The sequence below is a fragment of the Gadus macrocephalus genome, chromosome 4 (assembly GCF_031168955.1).
Source record: "Gadus macrocephalus chromosome 4, ASM3116895v1".
In the NCBI taxonomy this organism is placed as follows: domain Eukaryota; kingdom Metazoa; phylum Chordata; class Actinopteri; order Gadiformes; family Gadidae; genus Gadus; species Gadus macrocephalus.
The window spans coordinates 5,306,258-5,324,587 of record NC_082385.1 but is presented as its reverse complement, the minus strand read 5'-3'; the positions used below and the strand labels follow the sequence as shown (position 1 = coordinate 5,324,587).

General features: G+C 52.4%; 3 protein-coding genes across 4 annotated transcripts; all 3 read left to right on the top strand.

Annotated features, from left to right (window-relative positions):
- The first annotated feature begins 4 nt into the window (after nt 1-4).
- Nucleotides 5-8,826, top strand: LOC132455687 (uncharacterized). 2 transcript variants are annotated; one of them, XM_060049600.1, is made up of 19 exons: nt 5-115; nt 284-342; nt 411-471; nt 550-704; nt 815-879; nt 1,273-1,363; nt 1,643-1,933; nt 2,418-2,705; nt 3,238-3,489; nt 3,784-4,218; nt 4,594-4,709; nt 5,127-5,346; nt 5,675-5,836; nt 6,069-6,259; nt 6,420-6,571; nt 6,765-7,022; nt 7,226-7,379; nt 7,577-7,688; nt 7,936-8,826. In XM_060049600.1, the coding sequence occupies exons 1-19, from the start codon at nt 84-86 to the stop codon at nt 8,034-8,036; spliced, it is 3,195 nt and encodes a 1,064-aa protein (XP_059905583.1). In that variant the 5' UTR covers nt 5-83; the 3' UTR covers nt 8,037-8,826. The 2 variants fall into 2 exon arrangements, with proteins under 2 accessions (XP_059905583.1, XP_059905582.1); XM_060049599.1 differs by having other exon boundaries at nt 3,784-4,233; nt 7,936-8,825.
- Nucleotides 8,827-8,887: 61 nt separating this feature from the next.
- krr1 (KRR1 small subunit processome component homolog) lies at nt 8,888-14,013 on the top strand. The gene is made up of 10 exons (XM_060049636.1): nt 8,888-9,019; nt 9,270-9,445; nt 9,664-9,798; nt 10,003-10,128; nt 10,647-10,730; nt 10,936-10,992; nt 11,149-11,319; nt 11,880-11,957; nt 12,207-12,306; nt 13,544-14,013. The coding sequence occupies exons 1-10, from the start codon at nt 8,944-8,946 to the stop codon at nt 13,678-13,680; spliced, it is 1,140 nt and encodes a 379-aa protein (XP_059905619.1). The 5' UTR covers nt 8,888-8,943; the 3' UTR covers nt 13,681-14,013.
- Nucleotides 14,014-14,384: 371 nt separating this feature from the next.
- On the top strand, nt 14,385-18,112 carry ccdc107 (coiled-coil domain containing 107). The gene is made up of 6 exons (XM_060049644.1): nt 14,385-14,757; nt 15,093-15,286; nt 15,371-15,443; nt 15,972-16,062; nt 16,259-16,368; nt 16,619-18,112. Exons 1-6 carry the CDS (start codon nt 14,613-14,615, stop codon nt 17,026-17,028), a joined length of 1,023 nt encoding a protein of 340 aa, XP_059905627.1. The 5' UTR covers nt 14,385-14,612; the 3' UTR covers nt 17,029-18,112.
- The last annotated feature ends 218 nt before the right edge of the window (nt 18,113-18,330 follow it).

The window sequence follows — 18,330 nt, the reverse complement described above, 5'->3', positions numbered from 1 at the left end:
CCGAGTGATCCCGTGCTCCGCCGAGCGCCAAGGTCCGCAGCTGTTTTAACGAGCTCTCTGCGGAGCACTGCGAGTCAACAACCATGAGACGCATGGCTGAGATGAAAAAAAAAATGTAAGACTGAGACACTGACTGCACACCTCTGGTTTAGGGTATCGGGTTCTAGGGGTCTAGGATTCTAGGGGTCTAGGATTGTTGGTGTCTAGGGGTCTAGGGTTCGAAGGTTCTAGGTTCGAAGGTCCTGTCTCCGTCTTATAGCTGAACACTGCCGCTCTGTTCCAGGAACTCTATCACCTTCTCCTTCCTCCTATGCATCGTGGTTCCGGGCCGGATCTCCCGCGGTGAGTGTCAGGTGGAAGTGGTGGAGATGATGATTCGCTCCACCACTCTGACCTCATGTGTTCCCCAGGGCGGTGCGACCCTCTGTCCTTCTCTATCTGCTGGACCACCCGAGGCGATGCCTTCAACAGGTATATAGCCTACAGTGCGGGGCTGAATCCCGACGGGTCGCTCGTGTTTAACGCGGTTGTCGGCTCGTTTCCCTGCAGCTTGGAGGCCGATATCTGGCTCAACGGCACCGGGCTGAAAGCCTTCGGGACGCAGGGGAAGTTAGTGTCTTTGACAGTCCCGCAGACGGTGGAAAACCAACTTTCACTGCGTTACGGAGGAGTCGCGAAGAACTGGACCGTCAGCATCCGCCCAGGTAGGCTGTCCTCCAGGTGGGCTCTCCTCATGGAGATTGTCGCTCATCCTCTGCAGTGTTTAAAGAGTTGAACTCAACGTTGTTCTGAACGGGGAACGTTGTTTTTGAAGGATCCACCACCATGGAGATCCGCAGTGTGGATCGACCGGAGAAGATTCCTTGCAGCCGGACTCGGGTACAGAATAGACGCTGTCTGCAGCTGGATCTAGTGTCTCTTATCACTCACTCACTCACTCACTATTTATCTCACTCTCGTACCTTACTATCTCACCTCACTGTTTATCTCACTCCTATACCTTATATCTGGAGAGGGAGACAATATATAAATAGTGTGACAAAAAAGAGTGAGATAAGAGAGGGTGGCACAAGAGTGAGATAAATAGTGAGACGAGAGAGTGAGATGAGACCCCACTCTCATCTCACTCTCTCGTCCCACCCTCTCTTTTCTCACTCTCTTTTGTCGCACTATTTGTCTCCCTGTTTATGTATTGCCTCTCTCTCCATCTCGTATATCACTGTCCATCTCTTCTCTCACTTTCCATTTCTTATCTCTCTGGTGTCTCCTCAGGAGCTGCTGGACCTCCTGTCTGGAGAGGTGTTTGGCTGTGAGAACAGCACCGTGATCCTCCACCAAGACCAAGAGCTGGTGCTGATGCTGGGTGAGACGGGGGGAGGGAGGGAGGGAGGGGTGAGTAAGATTGGACAGCCAAAAGGTTCTGCGTTCGATTCCCCCCCGATGTCCACAGTCTCCCCTCGACGGTCTGCTCTGACGGCACCTCGTGTTGATCAAACGTCTTCAAATGAGAACAGCCAATAAACAGTGAAACAGGGGTTCCAGAGACGGGAACCTTCACAAACATTGAGGTTAACCGGTGTGTGACTCCCATGCCTGATGATGATGATGATGATGATGTTGATGATGATGTGTTCTCCTCCAGGTTACACCTCCCGTCTCCCCGTCCGGCTGGAGGCCTGGAGCTCCTCCATGCTCCTCCTGAGCTGGGCGGGGCTGGGTGGAGGTCCCCGGGCCCCTGGCCCCACCCCTCCCCTTCCCAGGGTGTCCCTGTACAGCCCCCAGCAGGGCTCCTACATCCTGGAGAGCCGGGAGCCCGTCCAGCAACACCGGCGCCACCATCACCACCGCTTCACCACGCTGAAGCCCTGCCACCTCTACACCGCCTGCCTGGAGCCGCCGGCCGGGACCCGGACCTGTATCGGCACCATCACAGGTGGGGACGGGTGGAGGCGGGACCAGGTTCTACAGGAGGACATTTGGTTATACAGGAGAACATCTGGTGTTTAGACCGTCTGTTGTGTAGAAGGTCATACAGAACATCTTTTTTATTTATTTTTTTGGTTCTTGAACGACATCTGGTTCTAAGAAGGTTTTACAGTAGAACATCTAGTGTTTAGAAGGTTCTACAGTAGAACATCTTGTGTTTAGAAGGTTCTACTGTAGAACATCTTGTGGTTACCAGGTTTTAGCAGAAAATCTGGTTCTAAGAAGGTTAGACAGTAGAACATCTGGTATTTAGAAGGTTATGCAGTAGAACATCTGTGGTTTGCAACATCTGGTGTTTAGAAGGTTCTACAGTAGAACATCTGGTGTTTACCAGGTTCTAGTAGAACATCTGGTTCTAAGAAGGTTCTACAGTAGAACATCTGGTTCTAAGAAGGTTCTACAGTAGAACATCCGGTCGGTCTCCTCCCCAGGTCCCCGGGAGCCCCGGTTCTTCCGGGTCACGTCGTGGAACAGCAGCAGTATCTCGGTGGCGTGGGTGTGTCCTGAGAACCACCGCCAAGCCCTGTTCCTGCTCACCGCCTTCTACCTGGACGCCGGCGGCAGCGTGCTGGAGGAGGTCCGCCTCTGGCAGCACGGGCGCCGCTTCACGCTGGCGGACCTGGAGCCGTGCAGCCGTGTCCAGCTGGGCCTGCAGACAGTCTGCCAGGCCGGGACCACCACACGCTACAGCAGGATGGAGCAGGTCGACGGCAACACGGGTCAGGGAACGGGATGTCATCTCCTCTAACGGGTTCCCTGGGCTGTCGGTTGCAGCTGATGTTCTGATCATTCATTCTGCTAAATGAGGCCACTTTAAAACCGATCACTCTCGTCGCTCTTCACTGTTCAATTTTAAATCTTAGCCTAGCCTCTTGTGCTAGCCTACCTCCTGTGCTCTGTCTCCAGCCTACGCCTAGCCTAGCTCCTCCTCCTACTAGCCTAGTTCCTACTCCTAGCCTAGCTCCTGTACCAGGTCTCCAGCCGACTCCTAGTCTAGCTCCTGCTCCTAGCCTAGCCCCTGTTCCTAGCCTAGCTCCTCCTAATAGACTAGCTCCTACTCCTTTCCTAGCTCCTCCTAATAGCCTAGCCCATGTTCCTAGCCTAGCCCCTGTTCCTAGCCTAGCTCCTCCTAACAGACTAACTCCTACTCCTATCCTAGCTCCTCCTAACAGACTAGCTCCTACTCCTATCCTAGCTCCTCCTAATAGCCTAGCCCATGTTCCTAGCCTAGCCCCTGTGCTCTGTCTACAGCCCACTCCAGCATCGGGGGCCTGCAGCAGGAGTCGTGGGGGCCTGAGAACTACACGCTGTCCTGGGAGGTGAGGAACACGTCGTCGGTGTCTGGCTTCAGGGTGTTCCACCAGGGGGCGCTGCAGGGCGCCACCCTCTTCACCCGCTACACCGTGGGGGAGCTGCAGCCCTGCGGCCGCTATCACGCACAGGTGGTTGCCCTGTGTGGGGATGGCGTCGTCATGGACAACAAGACCATCGACACCTACACAGGTACACCGGTTCTGCTGCTGCAGAGAGACAGGTCCACACACAGGTTATATTGCTGCAGAGAGACAGGTCCACACAGACAGATTCTCCTCATAAAAATAAAGTCAGATGGGTACATACTCAAGGCAGAGAGACAGACGGGTACCACTACAGACAGACGGGTACCTGATCAGACAGACAGGGCATCCTTCCCCATGACTTTTAACCTTGTCCCCCTGACCCTCCCAGGACAGACAGACGCCTTGTACAAGATCAGACAGACGGGTCCTGACCCAGACCTCTCTCTCTCCCCTCCAGGTCCGCGGGGCGTACAGGACCTGCGTTACCGCGCCAACGAGTCCCTGGTGCTGTGGACCCCCGGGACCCCGATCTCCCCGCCCCACCACCTGGCCTTCGCCTACCGGCTGGCCCTTGCCAACGGGTCGGAGGTGCGGCGGGGGCGTGTGTCGCGGCCCGGCCTGCCGCTGCCCGGCCTGCTGCCGGGCCAGGCCTACAGCCTGGAGGTCCTGGAGGAGTGCCAGGGTGCCTGGAGCTCCTCCCCCCCCTCCGCCTGGAGCTCCTCCCCCCCCTCCGCCTGGAGCTCCCCCCCCCCTGCCGCCTGGAGCTCCTCCCCCGCCGCCTGGAGCTCCTCCCCCCCCGCCGCCTGGAGCTCCTCCCCCGCCGTGGTCCTCTTCCAGGGGGCCAGCGTACCCATGAGGCCCCGGGGCCTGGCTCTGGGGCGGGGGCTGCCCGGTACAGCTGCACCCAGTACGCTACGGTAGTACTGTAGTACTCTGTAGCGTTGTACTGTAGTACTCTGTAGGATTGTACTGTAGTACTATGTAGGGTTGTACTCTGTACTTCAGTAATCTGAAGGGTAGTGCTGCAGTACTCTGTACGTTACTGCTTCACCCAGTACTACTGGGTATTACTCTGTAGGGTAGTACTCTACTGTAGTAATTTGCTTGTCAACTCTAGGGTAGTACTCTGTAGTAAGTACTTTATGTTCCATGTGGAGCTCTGTGTTTGTTACTACAGTAGGAAGAACTCAGGATATATATTACTGTATGTTCTCTCCAAGCTTCCCCATGCACATTGGTCTCCAACTTAAGTCTGTTTTAGTTCCAGAGATCCAGCTGGACTTCTCTGGCCCCACCCAGGTCCTCATAGTGCCCTGGCCTCTGGCCCCGCCCCTGAGAAAGTCAGAGCCCAGAGCCAAGATGGAGGAACTCATCCAGACCACCGTGAGATGACCTCAAACATAAACACATTAATACATGAACACATTAATACATGAACACTGTATGAACACATTAATACATGAACACCGTATGAACACATTAATACATGAACACCGTATGAACACATTAATACATGAACACCGTATGAACACATTAATACATGAACACCGTATGAACACATTAATACATGAACACCGTATGTACACATTAATACATGAACACCGTATGAACACATTAATACATGAACACCGTATGAACACATTAACACATTTATACATTAATACATGAACACTGTATAAACACATTAATACATGAACACATTAACACATTAATACATGAACACTGTATAAACACATTAATACATGAACACATTAATACATGAGCACAGGACCACGGTATGAACACATGCTGGTTCCTCAGCTGGAGGTCCTGCTGTCGGGCCCATCGCGCCCCGCCCGGGTCGCGCTGGAGGAGGTTGACTCCTCCCCCGACGGCCGCACCTCCAGGATCCTCTTCTGGTCCGCTGATGAGCCCGTCGCCGACGGCAACCTCAGCATCCCCCTGGGACACTCGCTAGACTACATCCAATCACTGAGGGTCCCCAACCTGACCGCCGCCCAGGGCCTGCTGTACTGGGAAGGTAGGACTATCACTGGTAGGGTAGGACTGGGAGGTAGGATTGCTGGACTGGGAGGTAGGACTGCTGGACTGGGAGGTAGGACCGCTGGACTGGGAGGTAGGACTGCTGGACTGGGAGGTAGGACTGCTGGACTGGGAGGTAGGACTGCTGGACTGGGAGGTAGGACCGCTGGACTGGGAGGTAGGACCGCTGGACTGAGAGGTAGGACCGCTGGACTGGGAGGTAGGACCGCTGGACTGGGAGGTAGGACTGCTGGACTGGGAGGTAGACATTCAGCAAAATGCTCAGCGTTAGCATATCGTAGTGAATTGCTTGTATTCTCCTGCAGGTCGTGACCTCTGCCTCGCTGCTGACCCCTCCCCCTGCCCCGCCCACTCCCTGTGTGTCAACACCCTGCTGTCCTACGCATGCGTGTGTCGCCACGGTTACTACGATGTGGGAGGGGCCATGCCGGGCCCCCACGATGCCCTGCACCGGCCAGTCTGTCAAGGTAGGACATTCCCCCTCACAATGGCATTCTAGAACATAGTTTACACGTCACTATGGTAACCATGGTGCAGAAGTGACCGGCACACTGCATCCCAACATAACGCTTAAGGAGAACCAGGACAAGGTGAGAACGGAACTGGGGCTCCGTGATGAAGCGACTAGGTGGGGAGGCCTGTGGCTCTGGGTTGGCACTGAGTGCTAGCACTGCTAGACCTCTGACCTTTGACCCCCAGAGCAGGGCATGGTCAGCCACTGTGCGGAGGGCCGTCTGTCGGGGGCGGTGTCCCGGGACTTCCTGCGCTCCCGGCTGGGGGGAGACGTGTCGCTGCTCCTCAACGACGGGAGGTGCAGCGTGGAGGAGCACGCCGGCCTCTACTCCTTCAGCATGCCGCCCAGAGCCTCGCCCTGCAACACCTCCAGGCTGGTGAGACCCTACACCTCCCTCTACAGCTCCTCCCTCTGCCCCTCCTCCTCCCTCTGCACCTCCTACACCTCCCTTTGCACCTCCTCTCCCGCCTTTGCATCTCCTGCTCCTCCCTCTGTACCTCCTCCTCCACCTGTCAGTCCCACGTGTCCCTCTCCAGGTGAACGAGACCCACGTGGAGTTGCGTAACGTCCTGAGGGTGACTCTGACTGAGGAGCAGACGATCGCCCGCCATGACCTCACCCTGGTCTGGGCGTGTGTGTTTCCGCGCCATGCGCTGCGCAGTACTGGACTTAGCGCAGGCCTGGACTGGTTAGTGTTTTACTGCGAGCCTGCTAATCGTTAGTAAAAGTAAATTAATGTAATCATGACATGCTGTTGTCTGTTAGCTTATACACTTCTGCAGCTAATGGCTATGCGATCGACTGAGCCAACTGTTAGGCTCACAGCTAGTCTAATGGCTAGGCTAACATGCTAAGCTAACGGCTAACGTGGGGTGTCGCAGGTTCAGTGGCGAGTCGGTCGTTGAGGTCAACACATCGCTGGTGCTGCGCGTTGCCATGGCGCTGTACAGCGACGCCTCGTACACGTTCAGCTACCGCTATGCAGTGGAGCTGGACCCAGAGGACTCCCTGTTCTTCCACGTGGAGCTGCAGTCCAACGACTCATTCGCCCCGGACGTCCACCTGCAGCTAGCCTCCTGTTGGGCCACCGAGAGCAGTGATCCCAAAGACCCTGTGCAGGCTTTACTGCTTCAGGACGGGTGAGAGTAGCCTGTCTGGTGGGGGATGGTCAGCTTAGCTCGGGCGGTGGAGAGTGACTTTTAACCGGAAGGTTGCTAGTTCTATCCTGGCTCCTCTAAACACAAAATTAACTAGAATAGGCAAAGACATCAGTCAGCCACCATCAGAATTCATTGGTGAGCAGTAGTGGGGGCGTGTCCTAACGGGACCATGCAACTTCTAGGTGTGCAGTGGACCCCACCCTCCAGTGGGCGGGGCCTAACGGCGGCGGCAGCAGCAGCCGCTTCTCGCTCCAGATGTTCCAGATGCCCACCCAGCAGTATCTCTACTTCCACTGCCTCACTCACGTCTGTGGACCGGACCACAGCTGTACCCCGGTGAGACCTGGCCAGCCTAATCCCTAGACCCCGACTGTGAGACCTAGATCCATAAGCCCTAGACCACCAACTCCTAACACCAAGACATGAACCCCCACTCTGAGACCCCTAGACCTGGACCACCTTACCCCTAGACCTGGACCGTGTGTTGTAGAGTCTAGCGTTAGTACTCTGGCTGGTGTTGTGTTGTTTTCTAGAGGTGTCCTGTGCTGGAGGCGGGGCTGAGGAGTGAGGAGCCGTCTTCCATGGTCTCCGCCGGCCCCCTGCTGGTCCGAGGAGATACTACACCATCCGGCCCTCCAGCATTCTGTGAGTTGATCATTTTCCTTAATATTAAAGGGGTGATATCATGCCACCAAACGGCTTGTAATGGCTGATCACACTCACACCTGGTGGCCTGATATCACCCCTTTAATCGCACGTGCAGTATCCAATTCATACATTTGTATCTGTATATTTTGGTGCATCTTAGTATTTTTGCACACATTTATTTTTACTTCTTTTCTATCTCTCTTGGTATTTTTATTTTCCATCGTTATATTTTCTTGTCTTCCAGGGACTGACGGCAAAGTGATTGTGTGGATGGTGGGCGGCTTCATAGGCTGTCTGGGGCTAGCTCTGCTAGCCGTGAGCACTACTAGCCCCGAGTGCTGCTAGCCCTTTGCACTTTTAGCCCTGAGCGCTGCTAGCTGTGACTGCTGATGGCTCGGAGCACTGCTAGCTGTTTACACTGCTAGCACTGCGCGCTGTAAGCCCTTAGTGCTGCTAGCTGTTGGGCAGCTAGCCCTGTGTGCTGCTAGCCTTGAGCTCTACATTATCCATCAGCTCGTACTACAGTTCAATAAAGCCCCCGTCTGGGTCCAACTCCAACCGGTCTCTGTAGTAATTCCTTTTGCCCTGGCCTTGTGTTGTTCCAAGAACAGCCAATCAGAGTGAAGCTCTTGTTCTGGCTCTTTGGCCGATACCTGTTTAAAGTAAAGCAAAAAAATACAACTCCTGAGGAAGGAACTTGAACAGATCTCTGTTCATCCTTTAGTTATTCAGACTATTTGACAAACTTCTTATCAATCACCCCTCAGGAGAGGGTATCTATCACCAGGTTCCAGCTTCCTTATGACCCAAGGTCCTTCTTGAGGTTCTATGGCAGCAGGTTCCTCCTATAGTGAGACGCTCCAGATCTTCAGAGGCTGGGCTGGTCTGTGCTCATGAACCACCAGCACCAACCAGATACCAGAACAAATATGGCAACTATTTAATTTATTCCAAATATGACCAGACTTTACTGATGTCCAAAGACATTGTGAAAACTAAAACCTAACATTAATTTCAATCCAAATTGTATAAATGGAGGCCTACTACCTTTATTATATTACGTGAGAAGTTATTCATGCTCCAAGTCAAATGAAGCTTCAGTTACTCAATTAAGCCATTTCTGTTTTTCTTTAATGCATTCAATCTTTAAACCCGGTTATACCCGTCTGTGAACGGGAGTGCTTCGGTTCCTCCGCCAGGGGGCGAACGGTATGAAAACAACTGACGTCACTTCCTCTCTCGGAGAACAACAATGGCGTCCTCCACGAAAGGCAGCAGCGTGAGGGAAACGCCGAAAGAAACGAGGTTTAAAAAGACTGCAGAACCAGGTACCAGTCTCTAACAGTTAATCTTCCGTGCCGCAAGGCTGTCAATCAATCCGTGGTCCGGTAAAACCATTTTGATTCGCAGAAGTGAACTTAAATCACAACGATCTCCACGCCGTGCATCACCATGAGATCAGGGCACGGGGAGAGTTAAAGAGTTAGTTATAAATCGGGTTAACTGTTCGTTAAAGAGTTCAAGTTATAATGTAGTTAACTGTTTGTATAGAGTAAAGTGGTTAACTGTTGTTTGTAGTGGCCGATGCGGAGCTGCTGACGGTCCCGGAGGGATGGAAGGAGCCCGGCTTCACGAAGGACGACAACCCGCGCGGGCTGCTGGAGGAGAGCAGCTTCGCCACGCTCTTCCCCAAGTATCGCGAGGCTTACCTGAAGGAGTGCTGGCCGCTGGTGGAGAAGGCGCTGGGGGAGACGGTGAGTCAGAACCACTGTGTCCCGGGACCCACATTGGTATGAGGTGTCCTCAAACGGCCCCCCATAGTGGTCTCTGCAGAATGTCACACCGCAGACTCCTTCAGGAGAGACCGAATATCAGAGGGTGGTGTTGAGTGGCTGAATGAGATCGGAGGTTAAAGGGTCGTTTTGAGTGGCTGAAGTTAGTGACCGGGTTAATGTCCCCCTTCCCCCTGCAGCATATCAAAGGCACACTGGACCTGATTGAGGGTAGTGTGACGGTCAGCACCACCAAGAAGACCTTTGACCCCTACGCCATCGTCAGGGCCCGCGACCTCATCAAGCTGCTGGCCCGCAGCGTGCCGTTCGAACAGGTAACCATGGCGACGGTCTTCGAGCAGGTAACCACGGTGACCGGCCGCGGGAGCCCTCCTGCGTGTGGAGGGGTTTGTCTGGTGTGAGGAAGGATGTTCACGATCGGTTAGGATTCAAAATCTATTGTTTGTTTTTATTTGGGCTTGTCCTTCTGCTTCTTGACCTTGTTTCTCCTTCTGCTGTGTGTGTGTGTGTGCGGCCAGGCGGTCCGCATCCTGCAGGACGACGTGGCCTGTGACATCATCAAAGTGGGCACCGTGGTCCGCAACAGAGAGCGCTTTGTGAAGCGACGACAGAGACTCATCGGCCCCAAAGGATCCACTCTGAAGGTACCTGAGGGCCCCTGAGCCACACACAGGCAGGCTGAGGGCCCCTGACCCCCACACAGGCAGGCTGAGGGCCCCTGACCCCCACACAGGCAGGCTGAGGGCCCCTGACCCACACAGGCAGGCTGAGGGCCCCTGACCCACACACAGGCAGGCTGAGGGCCCCTGACCCACACAGGCAGGCTGAGGGCCCCTGACCCACACACAGGCAGGCTGAGGGCCCCTGACCCCCACACAGGCAGGCTGAGGGCCCCTGACCCCCACACAGGCAGGCTGAGGGCCCCTGACCCCCACACAGGCAGGCTGAGGGCCCCTGACCCACACAGGCAGGCTGAGGGCCCCTGACCCACACACAGGCAGGCTGAGGGCCCCTGACCCACACAGGCAGGCTGAGGGCCCCTGACCCACACACAGGCAGGCTAAAGGGGCTAGTGTGTCTGCTACGCCATGCTAACAGTGTCTCCTCCCCCTGGAGCCGCTCACTAGCTGCTACGTCATGCTAACAGTGTCTTCTCCGTCAGGCTCTGGAGCTGCTCACAAACTGCTACGTCATGGTCCAGGGGAACACGGTGTCGGCGCTGGGTCCTTTCAGCGGCCTCAAGGAGGTAGGAGCTCCGCTCGGGTTTCTACTCGGGGTTTCCCTCCGTCTGAAGGTGGAGTTCGGTTGTGTGAGTGCGTGGTCGGCCATGACTCCGCCCCTGACTGACGGAGACCTTATGGTTAAAACGATGTCTGTCAAGCTGTCTGTCTCTCTTTCTCTGAGTGTGAGGGTCGTTTGTGTTTTTCTGAAGGTGCCTTGTGTGTTTTCAGGTGCGTAAGGTCGTCATGGATACCATGAAGAACATCCACCCCATCTACAACATCAAGGTACTGGTGGAAATTCTTCCATCGCAGAATAAACGTAGATGAGCGTCTGGGTTCCCCCTGAGAAGATGAGCGCAGCACTAAGATGGAAGTGGTTCCTATAGAACATAACTAAGGTTTGTGTGTGTGTGTGTGTGTGTGTGTGTGTGTGTGCGTCAGGCCCTGATGATCAAGCAGGAGCTGTCCCGGGACGCTGAGCTGAAGAACCAGAGCTGGGAGCGCTTCCTTCCACGGTTCCGTCAGAAGAACGTCTCCAAGAGACGAGAACCTCAGAAGAAGAGCAAGAAGAAGGAGTACACGCCCTTCCCCCCACAGCCCCCAGAGAGCAAGGTGCACACACACACACACACACACACACACACACACACACACACACACACACACACACACACACACACACACACACACACACACACACACACACACACACACACACACACACACACAGAGAGCCGACACGTACACACAGGTGTACACACAGGTGTACACAAACACAGGGGCCCAGAGAGAGAGAGACCCCTCATAGTTTGTGTTCATATTGTCTGCTGTGGGGGGGGGGGGCTCATGGTGGCAGCGTGTTTTCAGATTGGTAGTGGACCGCTCCTTGGGGGGCTCTTCCGGCTCACGAGGTCCGATCGGTTAAATGTGAAGGGACTGGTCTTCCTCATTCACACATGTTGGGATGGTTTCATTCATGGGAATCTGAGTAGGGAGGGGACAGCTTCCTGTTACTGGCTGTTTCCCCACGGGTACAGGCCCACACGGGTACAGGCACGCACGGGTACAGGCATGCACGAATAAACGCCCACACGGGTACACGCACACACGGGTACACATAGGTACGTACATACAGGTACACGCACAGAGGCTGATGTGTTTTGTGTGTGCAGGTCGACCGGGAGCTGGCCAGCGGCGAGTTCTTCCTCCAGGAGACGGAGAAGAAAAGAATGAAGCTGCAAGAGGTCAAGGTAAGGCCATGCTTTCACTCCCAGAGACTGGAGCTCCATGAGGACTTCCGTCTGTCTGTGCTGTGCAGACTCAATACTACGGTGCAGATTCACAATCTGTGGGTTACTGTGACCACACCATCAATCAGCGACCCATACTTAATGGCTCACATACCTGTCCATACTTCCCCATCCTAACTGTAGGTCTCTGTTTCTTTCTCTCTGTCTCTCTCTGGCTGTCTCTCCTTCCGTCTGTCTGTCTGTCCCCAGGCTAAGCAGGCTGAGCAGGTCTCCAAGAGGCAGGAGGAGAGAAAGAAGGCGTTTGTTCCTCCCAAGGAGAAGGTCTTTGTCCAGAAGAGCCTCCCTAAAGGTAAAGACCCTCTAACCCTCCCTTGGGGTAAAGACTCTCTAACCCTCCCTAAACGTAAAGGCTCTACCCCTAAAGCTAAAGAGCCTCTAACCCTAAAGGTTAAGACCCTTTAAACCAGGGATGCCAGAGTTACGGCCCGCGGGCCGGACACGGCCCGACTGTATGTCACATCCGGCCCGCGGGTGTTAAGGGGAGAATATATGTATTTATTTAATTTCTATCAATTTTTTTAATTTAATTAATTTATTTTTTTATTTATTTTTTTGGAATCCGTCAGTTGGTCTGTTACTGCTGCTGGTCTGTTACGATTCAATAACTATTCATCCCCCATTCTCCATTCCATTTCGAAACGTGTTTACAAAACACGCTTGTTTCATTAAAATGTATTAATCAATTAAGGCCGCCACCAGGGGGCGCCCCCAACACTTTTGTCGCCCCCAACGCATTTGCCGCCCTAGGCGATCGCCTAGTTCACCTGTGCAAGCCTTCAATAAATAAAATAAGAGTAATTAACAGTTTATAGGAAATGTGTTTTGTTGGCACCTAGTCTATTTTGTTGCATTTCTCATTTATAAATGTAGGCTACTTGCATGGATAGGAAAATGTTAAGTTCTTTGAGGGGAGCTGTCTCCTGCTTTAGGCTATGTAATTGTAGGCCTCATTGTGAGGCTATTTTGGGGCCACTGCAATTTATTTTTGATGTCTAGGCCTTCAAGCATAATTTTAAATAGCCTACCTATCCATGTGTTGAGGCAGTGTTAGGCCTTTTCAGGCCTTTTCAGTCCGAAAGTGTAATCCGGCCCCCTGAGGTCTCTGTTGAAAAAAATCTGGCCCCCTGACCAATTTCACCCTGGCATCCCTGCTTTAAACCCTCCCTAAAGGTAAATACCCTCTAACCCTTACCCTAAAGGTTAAGACCCTTTAAACCCTCCCTAAAGGTAAATACCCTCTAACCCTTACCCTAAAGGTAAAGACCCTTTAAACCCTCCCTAAAGGTAAAGACCCTCTAACCCTTACCCTAAAGGTTAAGACCCTTTAAACCCTCCCTAAAGGTAAATACCCTCTAACCCTTACCCTCCCTAAAGGGTTTAAAGGTACTAAAGACCATTTAATCCCTCCTTAACGGTTAAGTCCCTCTAACCCTCTTAGGGGTAAGAGGGTCAGAAGTAAATATATTTTGGGTTCCTCTGATCATCCTGCGGCCCTGTGATAAACCTGTCCTCCATTTTGTCCTCAGAAGAGAAGCTGGACATCGAAGCCCTGAAGGTAAAGGTGAAGAAGGCCAAAACCAAGAAGCTCGGAGCCCCGCCCATTCCGGCCCCGCCAGCACCACTCGACAAGAAGAAGAAGAAGAAGAAAAGGGGGGAGTTGTAGGTCAGGCCCTGATGCTGGGGTCTGGAAATGATGAAGTCACATTTGTGATGAAACAAACTGTCACCAGTTGTGCTTGAGACCAAGAACAGAACGTCTCCTGCACCTCCTGCTCCTCCTCCTCCCTATCCAGCTCCTCCTCCTCCCTATCCAGCTCCTCCTCCTCCTCTTGATGTGTTTTTATGTACAGATTTTTGTAATGTTACGGGAGAAGGGTATAAACAAAGTATTAAACATTTCTCTGAGAAAAAACATTTGTCCTTGAGGTTGACGTAACTTTCTTTAAAATATTGTTTATTATAATTATTCATATTAAAATAAATATTACTAATGAAATGACCTTATATGGAGAACCTCTTACTAAACTGTGGAACCAGTCTTCAGCTGGTTCTACTGGGAGCTGCCAAGTACCAAGAGTCTTGAGCTGTTCTGACTGGGAGCGGGCCAGTACCACTAGTCTTCAGCTGGTTCTACTGTGAATGGACCAAGGAGACGATGGACCTAATCTCCATTTGACCTTGCATCCCTGATGGGTCATTAAAGTTCGAGACCAGACCAGCGCCTCCTCGTCGCATGAGCCTGTTCTAGCCCATGGCAGTATTACTAATAATGGTAAATAAGAAAATAAATAAGGAATGGCCTGTGGGATCGCCGGTAGGGAGGGGCACTGTGGTCACAGTACCGGTAGGGGCGCTGTGGTCCCTGTACCGGGAGGCTCTGGTAAACACGGAGAGGAAGACCTCGCTCCTAGGGACAGCAGCTGCTGTCAGTGTTTTTTTTATCAGGAACTGGCGCTGGATGCTAAAGAGAGCAGACCATTCAGTTTGAGTTAGGAGAACTTTACCACCGCTCCACGAACGACTCGGTCCGTTGGTCCGGAGGCCAGCGACGGTTCTACTCGAGTTCCTTTTGCAGCGTCCGTGTGGAGGAAAAGGATGGTGTGGTCTTCGTCGCAGCAGGTGGTAATCGCCTTCACGGTGGTGCTCTTCTCGGTTGTCGTCCTGCCGAGGATGCTGGGGGTCGGGTCGGGCCCCGCGGGGACGGAGACCCGGGGCTTCGACCCCCGGTATCACAGAAAAGGTACGTTAAGCCCCCCTGACACCCCTTGGAGGGGGTCTGGGATGGGCCTCAGTGCCTCCTGACCCCCCATGGAAGCAGGTCTGGGGTGGGCCCCAGTGGGATAGCCCGCCGCTGGATCCTCTGTCGTGTTTGTCGGTGAAGGATGCAAATCCCTTAACCAGCCAGGTCGCTCAACCACCCTGCATGTGCAAATGCATAAATAATACAAATACTAACACCTGGTCTCGGCCATTCTCTACATCCAGCCCAGAGTCGCATTGATTTATGGACAGTTTCGTTTGCATGTTTAAGGGTTTAATTCATATAAATACGGCCCATTTACCTGTGTGACACAGCCAGGCCAAGCGGGGGGGTCAGGGGTCAGGCTGGCGCCCAGACCACGGAGAACCTGCAGCAGATGAAGGTGATGATGGAGCAGGAGATGAAGAGCGACAAGTACAAAGGCAGCAGCAACAAGGGCTACGTCTTCACCCTGATGCCACTGTACGCCATAGGTGTAGGCGTGTTCGCCGCCTACAAGTTCCTCAAGGTCAGAATTCAATATCTGCTCAGGGTCGGGGGGGGGGGGGGGGTTCACCTAGAGGGGGTCTAACGGTGGGACGTCCCATTGCAGATGAAAGCGGCGGACCAGTCCCAGACCGACCAGGACAAGGTGGAGAAGGGAGCCCGCAAGTCAGCGGAGGCAGGTGTGTGTGTGTGTGTGTGTGTGTGTGTGGGGTTGAATGAACAGGTGTGTGTGTGTGTATGAACAGGTGTGTTTGCCGGCGGGAGGGTTGTGTGGTGGCAGTGCGTGTTTGCATAGAGATGTTAAATCAACAGCTCCCGGTTTGGCTGCACTAGAGGGGTTGATGTCATGCTACTCTCTTGTTCAAGTTTCACCTGGACTCTGCATAGGCTCCTCCCTTCCCCCCCCCCCACACCCCTCTCACGCAGTTATTGTATGTTCGTTTTATGAACTTATAAACTTTGTTTTATGAACGACAGTGATATATTGTTGTTTCACCTTCTTCTGACAAATGTACTCATTGTCAGTCGCGTTGGATAAAAGCGTGTAAATGTAATGCTACATGGTGATGTCATGCTGCTGGGTGATGTCATGCTACAGGGGTGATGTCATGCTACAGGGGTGTTGTCATGCTAGTCTGATGTCATGCTACAGTGTGATGTCATGATAGTGTGTTGTCATGATGGTGCGATGTCGGGTGTCACTACAGAGAAGCAGCTGAACGAGCTGGAGCAGCGACTGGCCCAAACAGAGAAGATGCTGAACTCCATCCTGGGACAGCTGGACCCCCTGACCAACTGGTGAGGTCTCTCTCTTTCTTACTCACTCTCCTCTCTCTGTGCAACCTCTCTCTCTGTAACGTGTGTGTGTGTGTGTGTGTGTGTGTGTGTGTGTGTGTGTGTGTGTGTGTGTGTGTGTGTGTGTGTGTGTGTGTGTGTGTGTGTGTGTGTGTGTGTGTGTGTGTGTGTGTGTGTGTGTGTGTGTGTGTGTGTGCAGTGTTAAGTCGGTGGCTCAAGAGCAGAAGAATGAGATCATGTCTCAGCTGCAGACGATCCGCTCCCTGATGAAGAAGAGGGGCATGGAGTGTCCGGCCAGCGGCTCCCCAGGTTAGCCTAGATTGACCCGCTAGAATGACCCGCTAGCATGACCTGCTAACACGACCCGCTAGCACGACAGCTAACCCGACCCGCAAACATGACTGTCACAACGTAGGCCTGACCACATCCCCCATGCTGGTGCACATGACTCGGTGTGTTGTTGTGCTAGTGCACAGGACTAGGTGTGTTGGTATGGTAGATTAGTGACCTGGTGTGTTGCTCTAAGCAGGTGATGATGTAGTTCCTGTTTCCTGTTCAGAGGGGACCAGTCAGGGCAACCTTGACAAGCTCATCGAGTCGCTGGCAGCTCGTGAGGCCACGCCCTCAGAAGAGGCCACCCCCTCTGAAGGGGCCACGCCCTCAGAAGAGGCCACACCCTTTGAAGAGGCCACGCCCACAGGCGAAGAGCTGATTGGCCAAGGGCAGGCCGAAGACTTTTTGGGGGCGGAGCCGGAGCTTCAGGAAAAGGAGGAGCAGAACAGAAGAGGACGAGTAGAGGAGGAGGAGAAAGGAGAGGAGGAGGAGAGAGGAGAGGAGGAGGAAGAGGAGGAGGCTCCAACCACTCTCCAGGTTCCTCTGGAGAGGGGTGTGGGGAACGTCTTTGAGGAACTTCCTGTCTGTGAGGAACTCTCTGCCTCTGTCCGGCGCCGGCACCCCCGGCCACAATAGAGTGCGTCACGTTTCCATAGCAACCGATTTTCGGTTCTACACAAACCAAATTAACAAGGGGAAATCCTATGCCACATGAACGTTTTATAGAAAAGGAACGATTTTTTTGCGAATTGATTTGCGAGTTTGATTAACCAATGAAGTAATATTGAGAATAGATTGTCTTCATATAAAAAGAATAATAATAAACTAACGTTTACAAACTTTTCCTTTTAGTACCCAAGGGGAATACATGAACGCCTCGACATGTTTCGATTGGTAGTGATTTTCACCTCTTCAAAGTGATTTATTTTCATTTTTGAAAGAAACGACACATGGAAGCAATGGAAAACGCCATCTCTCGTTTAGGTTGTTTAGAACAGAAAATCCGGTTGACAGGACAACGTGACGTTTATACTTTAGTACTCTATGAGACTCCTGACCCTCACAGAATGTGGTCACATCGTTGTTATTATCATATATTACATTCATTATCATTACTGCTTGAACGCCCTTATTTTGAAGTGTCAAAAGTAGGACGATAATAATCTAGAACATCCTGTGTTTGACTTTGAAGACGTGTTCTGCTTCAATCGTGCCTGGCTCCAGCCTAACCTTCAGGCTACTATCATATCCACTAACTCCTTTGTTTATGTGGTTGCTATCGAAATTATTTGTTGTAAGTTATTTTTGAGTGTGTTTGCATGTGTATTTATTTGTGTTTTTGTTGTTGTTTCAGTAGCGGTACACTAGATGGCGCTCTTTGCCAAAGAAAGCTACTGCCAAGTTGTTCCACAAAGCCAGACGTGTTCTTTTAATTTCTTCCGGACCTTACTAAGCTAGCAGCTTGCAGTTCTTTATTGTCTTTTAGTTTCATTCACTCCTGAGCTGACATTCAGAATCATTTGCTTTCAGTCTGAAAGTTATGAACACAAACCCCTTGAGGAATTTTATGAGCATTTGCGATTTTCTTCCATTACAGTTGCCATGCTTCAATCCTTGATGGTTCTGTCTCTATCACTCTTAATTTATATCTTTCGTGCCAGATGTGATTTGTGTGTGAAGTCAGTGTGACTGACTCCTACAAAATAAACGGATAGTGGGTGATGGTTACTGTCTGAATTGATCCAAGTTGTGCTACTTTACACATGCTTAAATTATTAGAAATTATGAGTCTACTGATAGTCTACTACTGCTATAGTCTATTCCTGATAGAGAATAGGCTATTGATATAATTTACGACTGAGTCTACTGATAAGAGTCTACTCCAGTCCTTATAGAGACTACTCCAGTCCTTATAGAGTCTCTCTGAATACCTCGTGC

Bases quoted from the DNA above. Each gene is read 5' to 3' on its own strand.
- LOC132455687 (XM_060049599.1), top strand. From the start codon at position 84: ATGAGACGCATGGCTGAGATGAAAAAAAAAAT. The intron at 1,364-1,642 runs GTGAGACGGGGG...GTTCTCCTCCAG, and splicing joins AGAGCTGGTGCTGATGCTGG to GTTACACCTCCCGTCTCCCC. The intron at 6,260-6,419 runs GTGAGACCCTAC...GTCCCTCTCCAG, and splicing joins CCTGCAACACCTCCAGGCTG to GTGAACGAGACCCACGTGGA.
- ccdc107 (XM_060049644.1), top strand. From the start codon at position 14,613: ATGGTGTGGTCTTCGTCGCAGCAGGTGGTAATCGCCTTCACGGTGGTG. The intron at 15,444-15,971 runs GTGTGTGTGTGT...GTGTCACTACAG, and splicing joins CCGCAAGTCAGCGGAGGCAG to AGAAGCAGCTGAACGAGCTG. The intron at 16,369-16,618 runs GTTAGCCTAGAT...TTTCCTGTTCAG, and splicing joins TCCGGCCAGCGGCTCCCCAG to AGGGGACCAGTCAGGGCAAC.
- krr1 (XM_060049636.1), top strand. From the start codon at position 8,944: ATGGCGTCCTCCACGAAAGGCAGCAGCGTGAGGGAAACGCCGAAAGAA. The intron at 10,731-10,935 runs GTAGGAGCTCCG...GTGTGTTTTCAG, and splicing joins CTTTCAGCGGCCTCAAGGAG to GTGCGTAAGGTCGTCATGGA. The intron at 11,958-12,206 runs GTAAGGCCATGC...GTCTGTCCCCAG, and splicing joins TGAAGCTGCAAGAGGTCAAG to GCTAAGCAGGCTGAGCAGGT.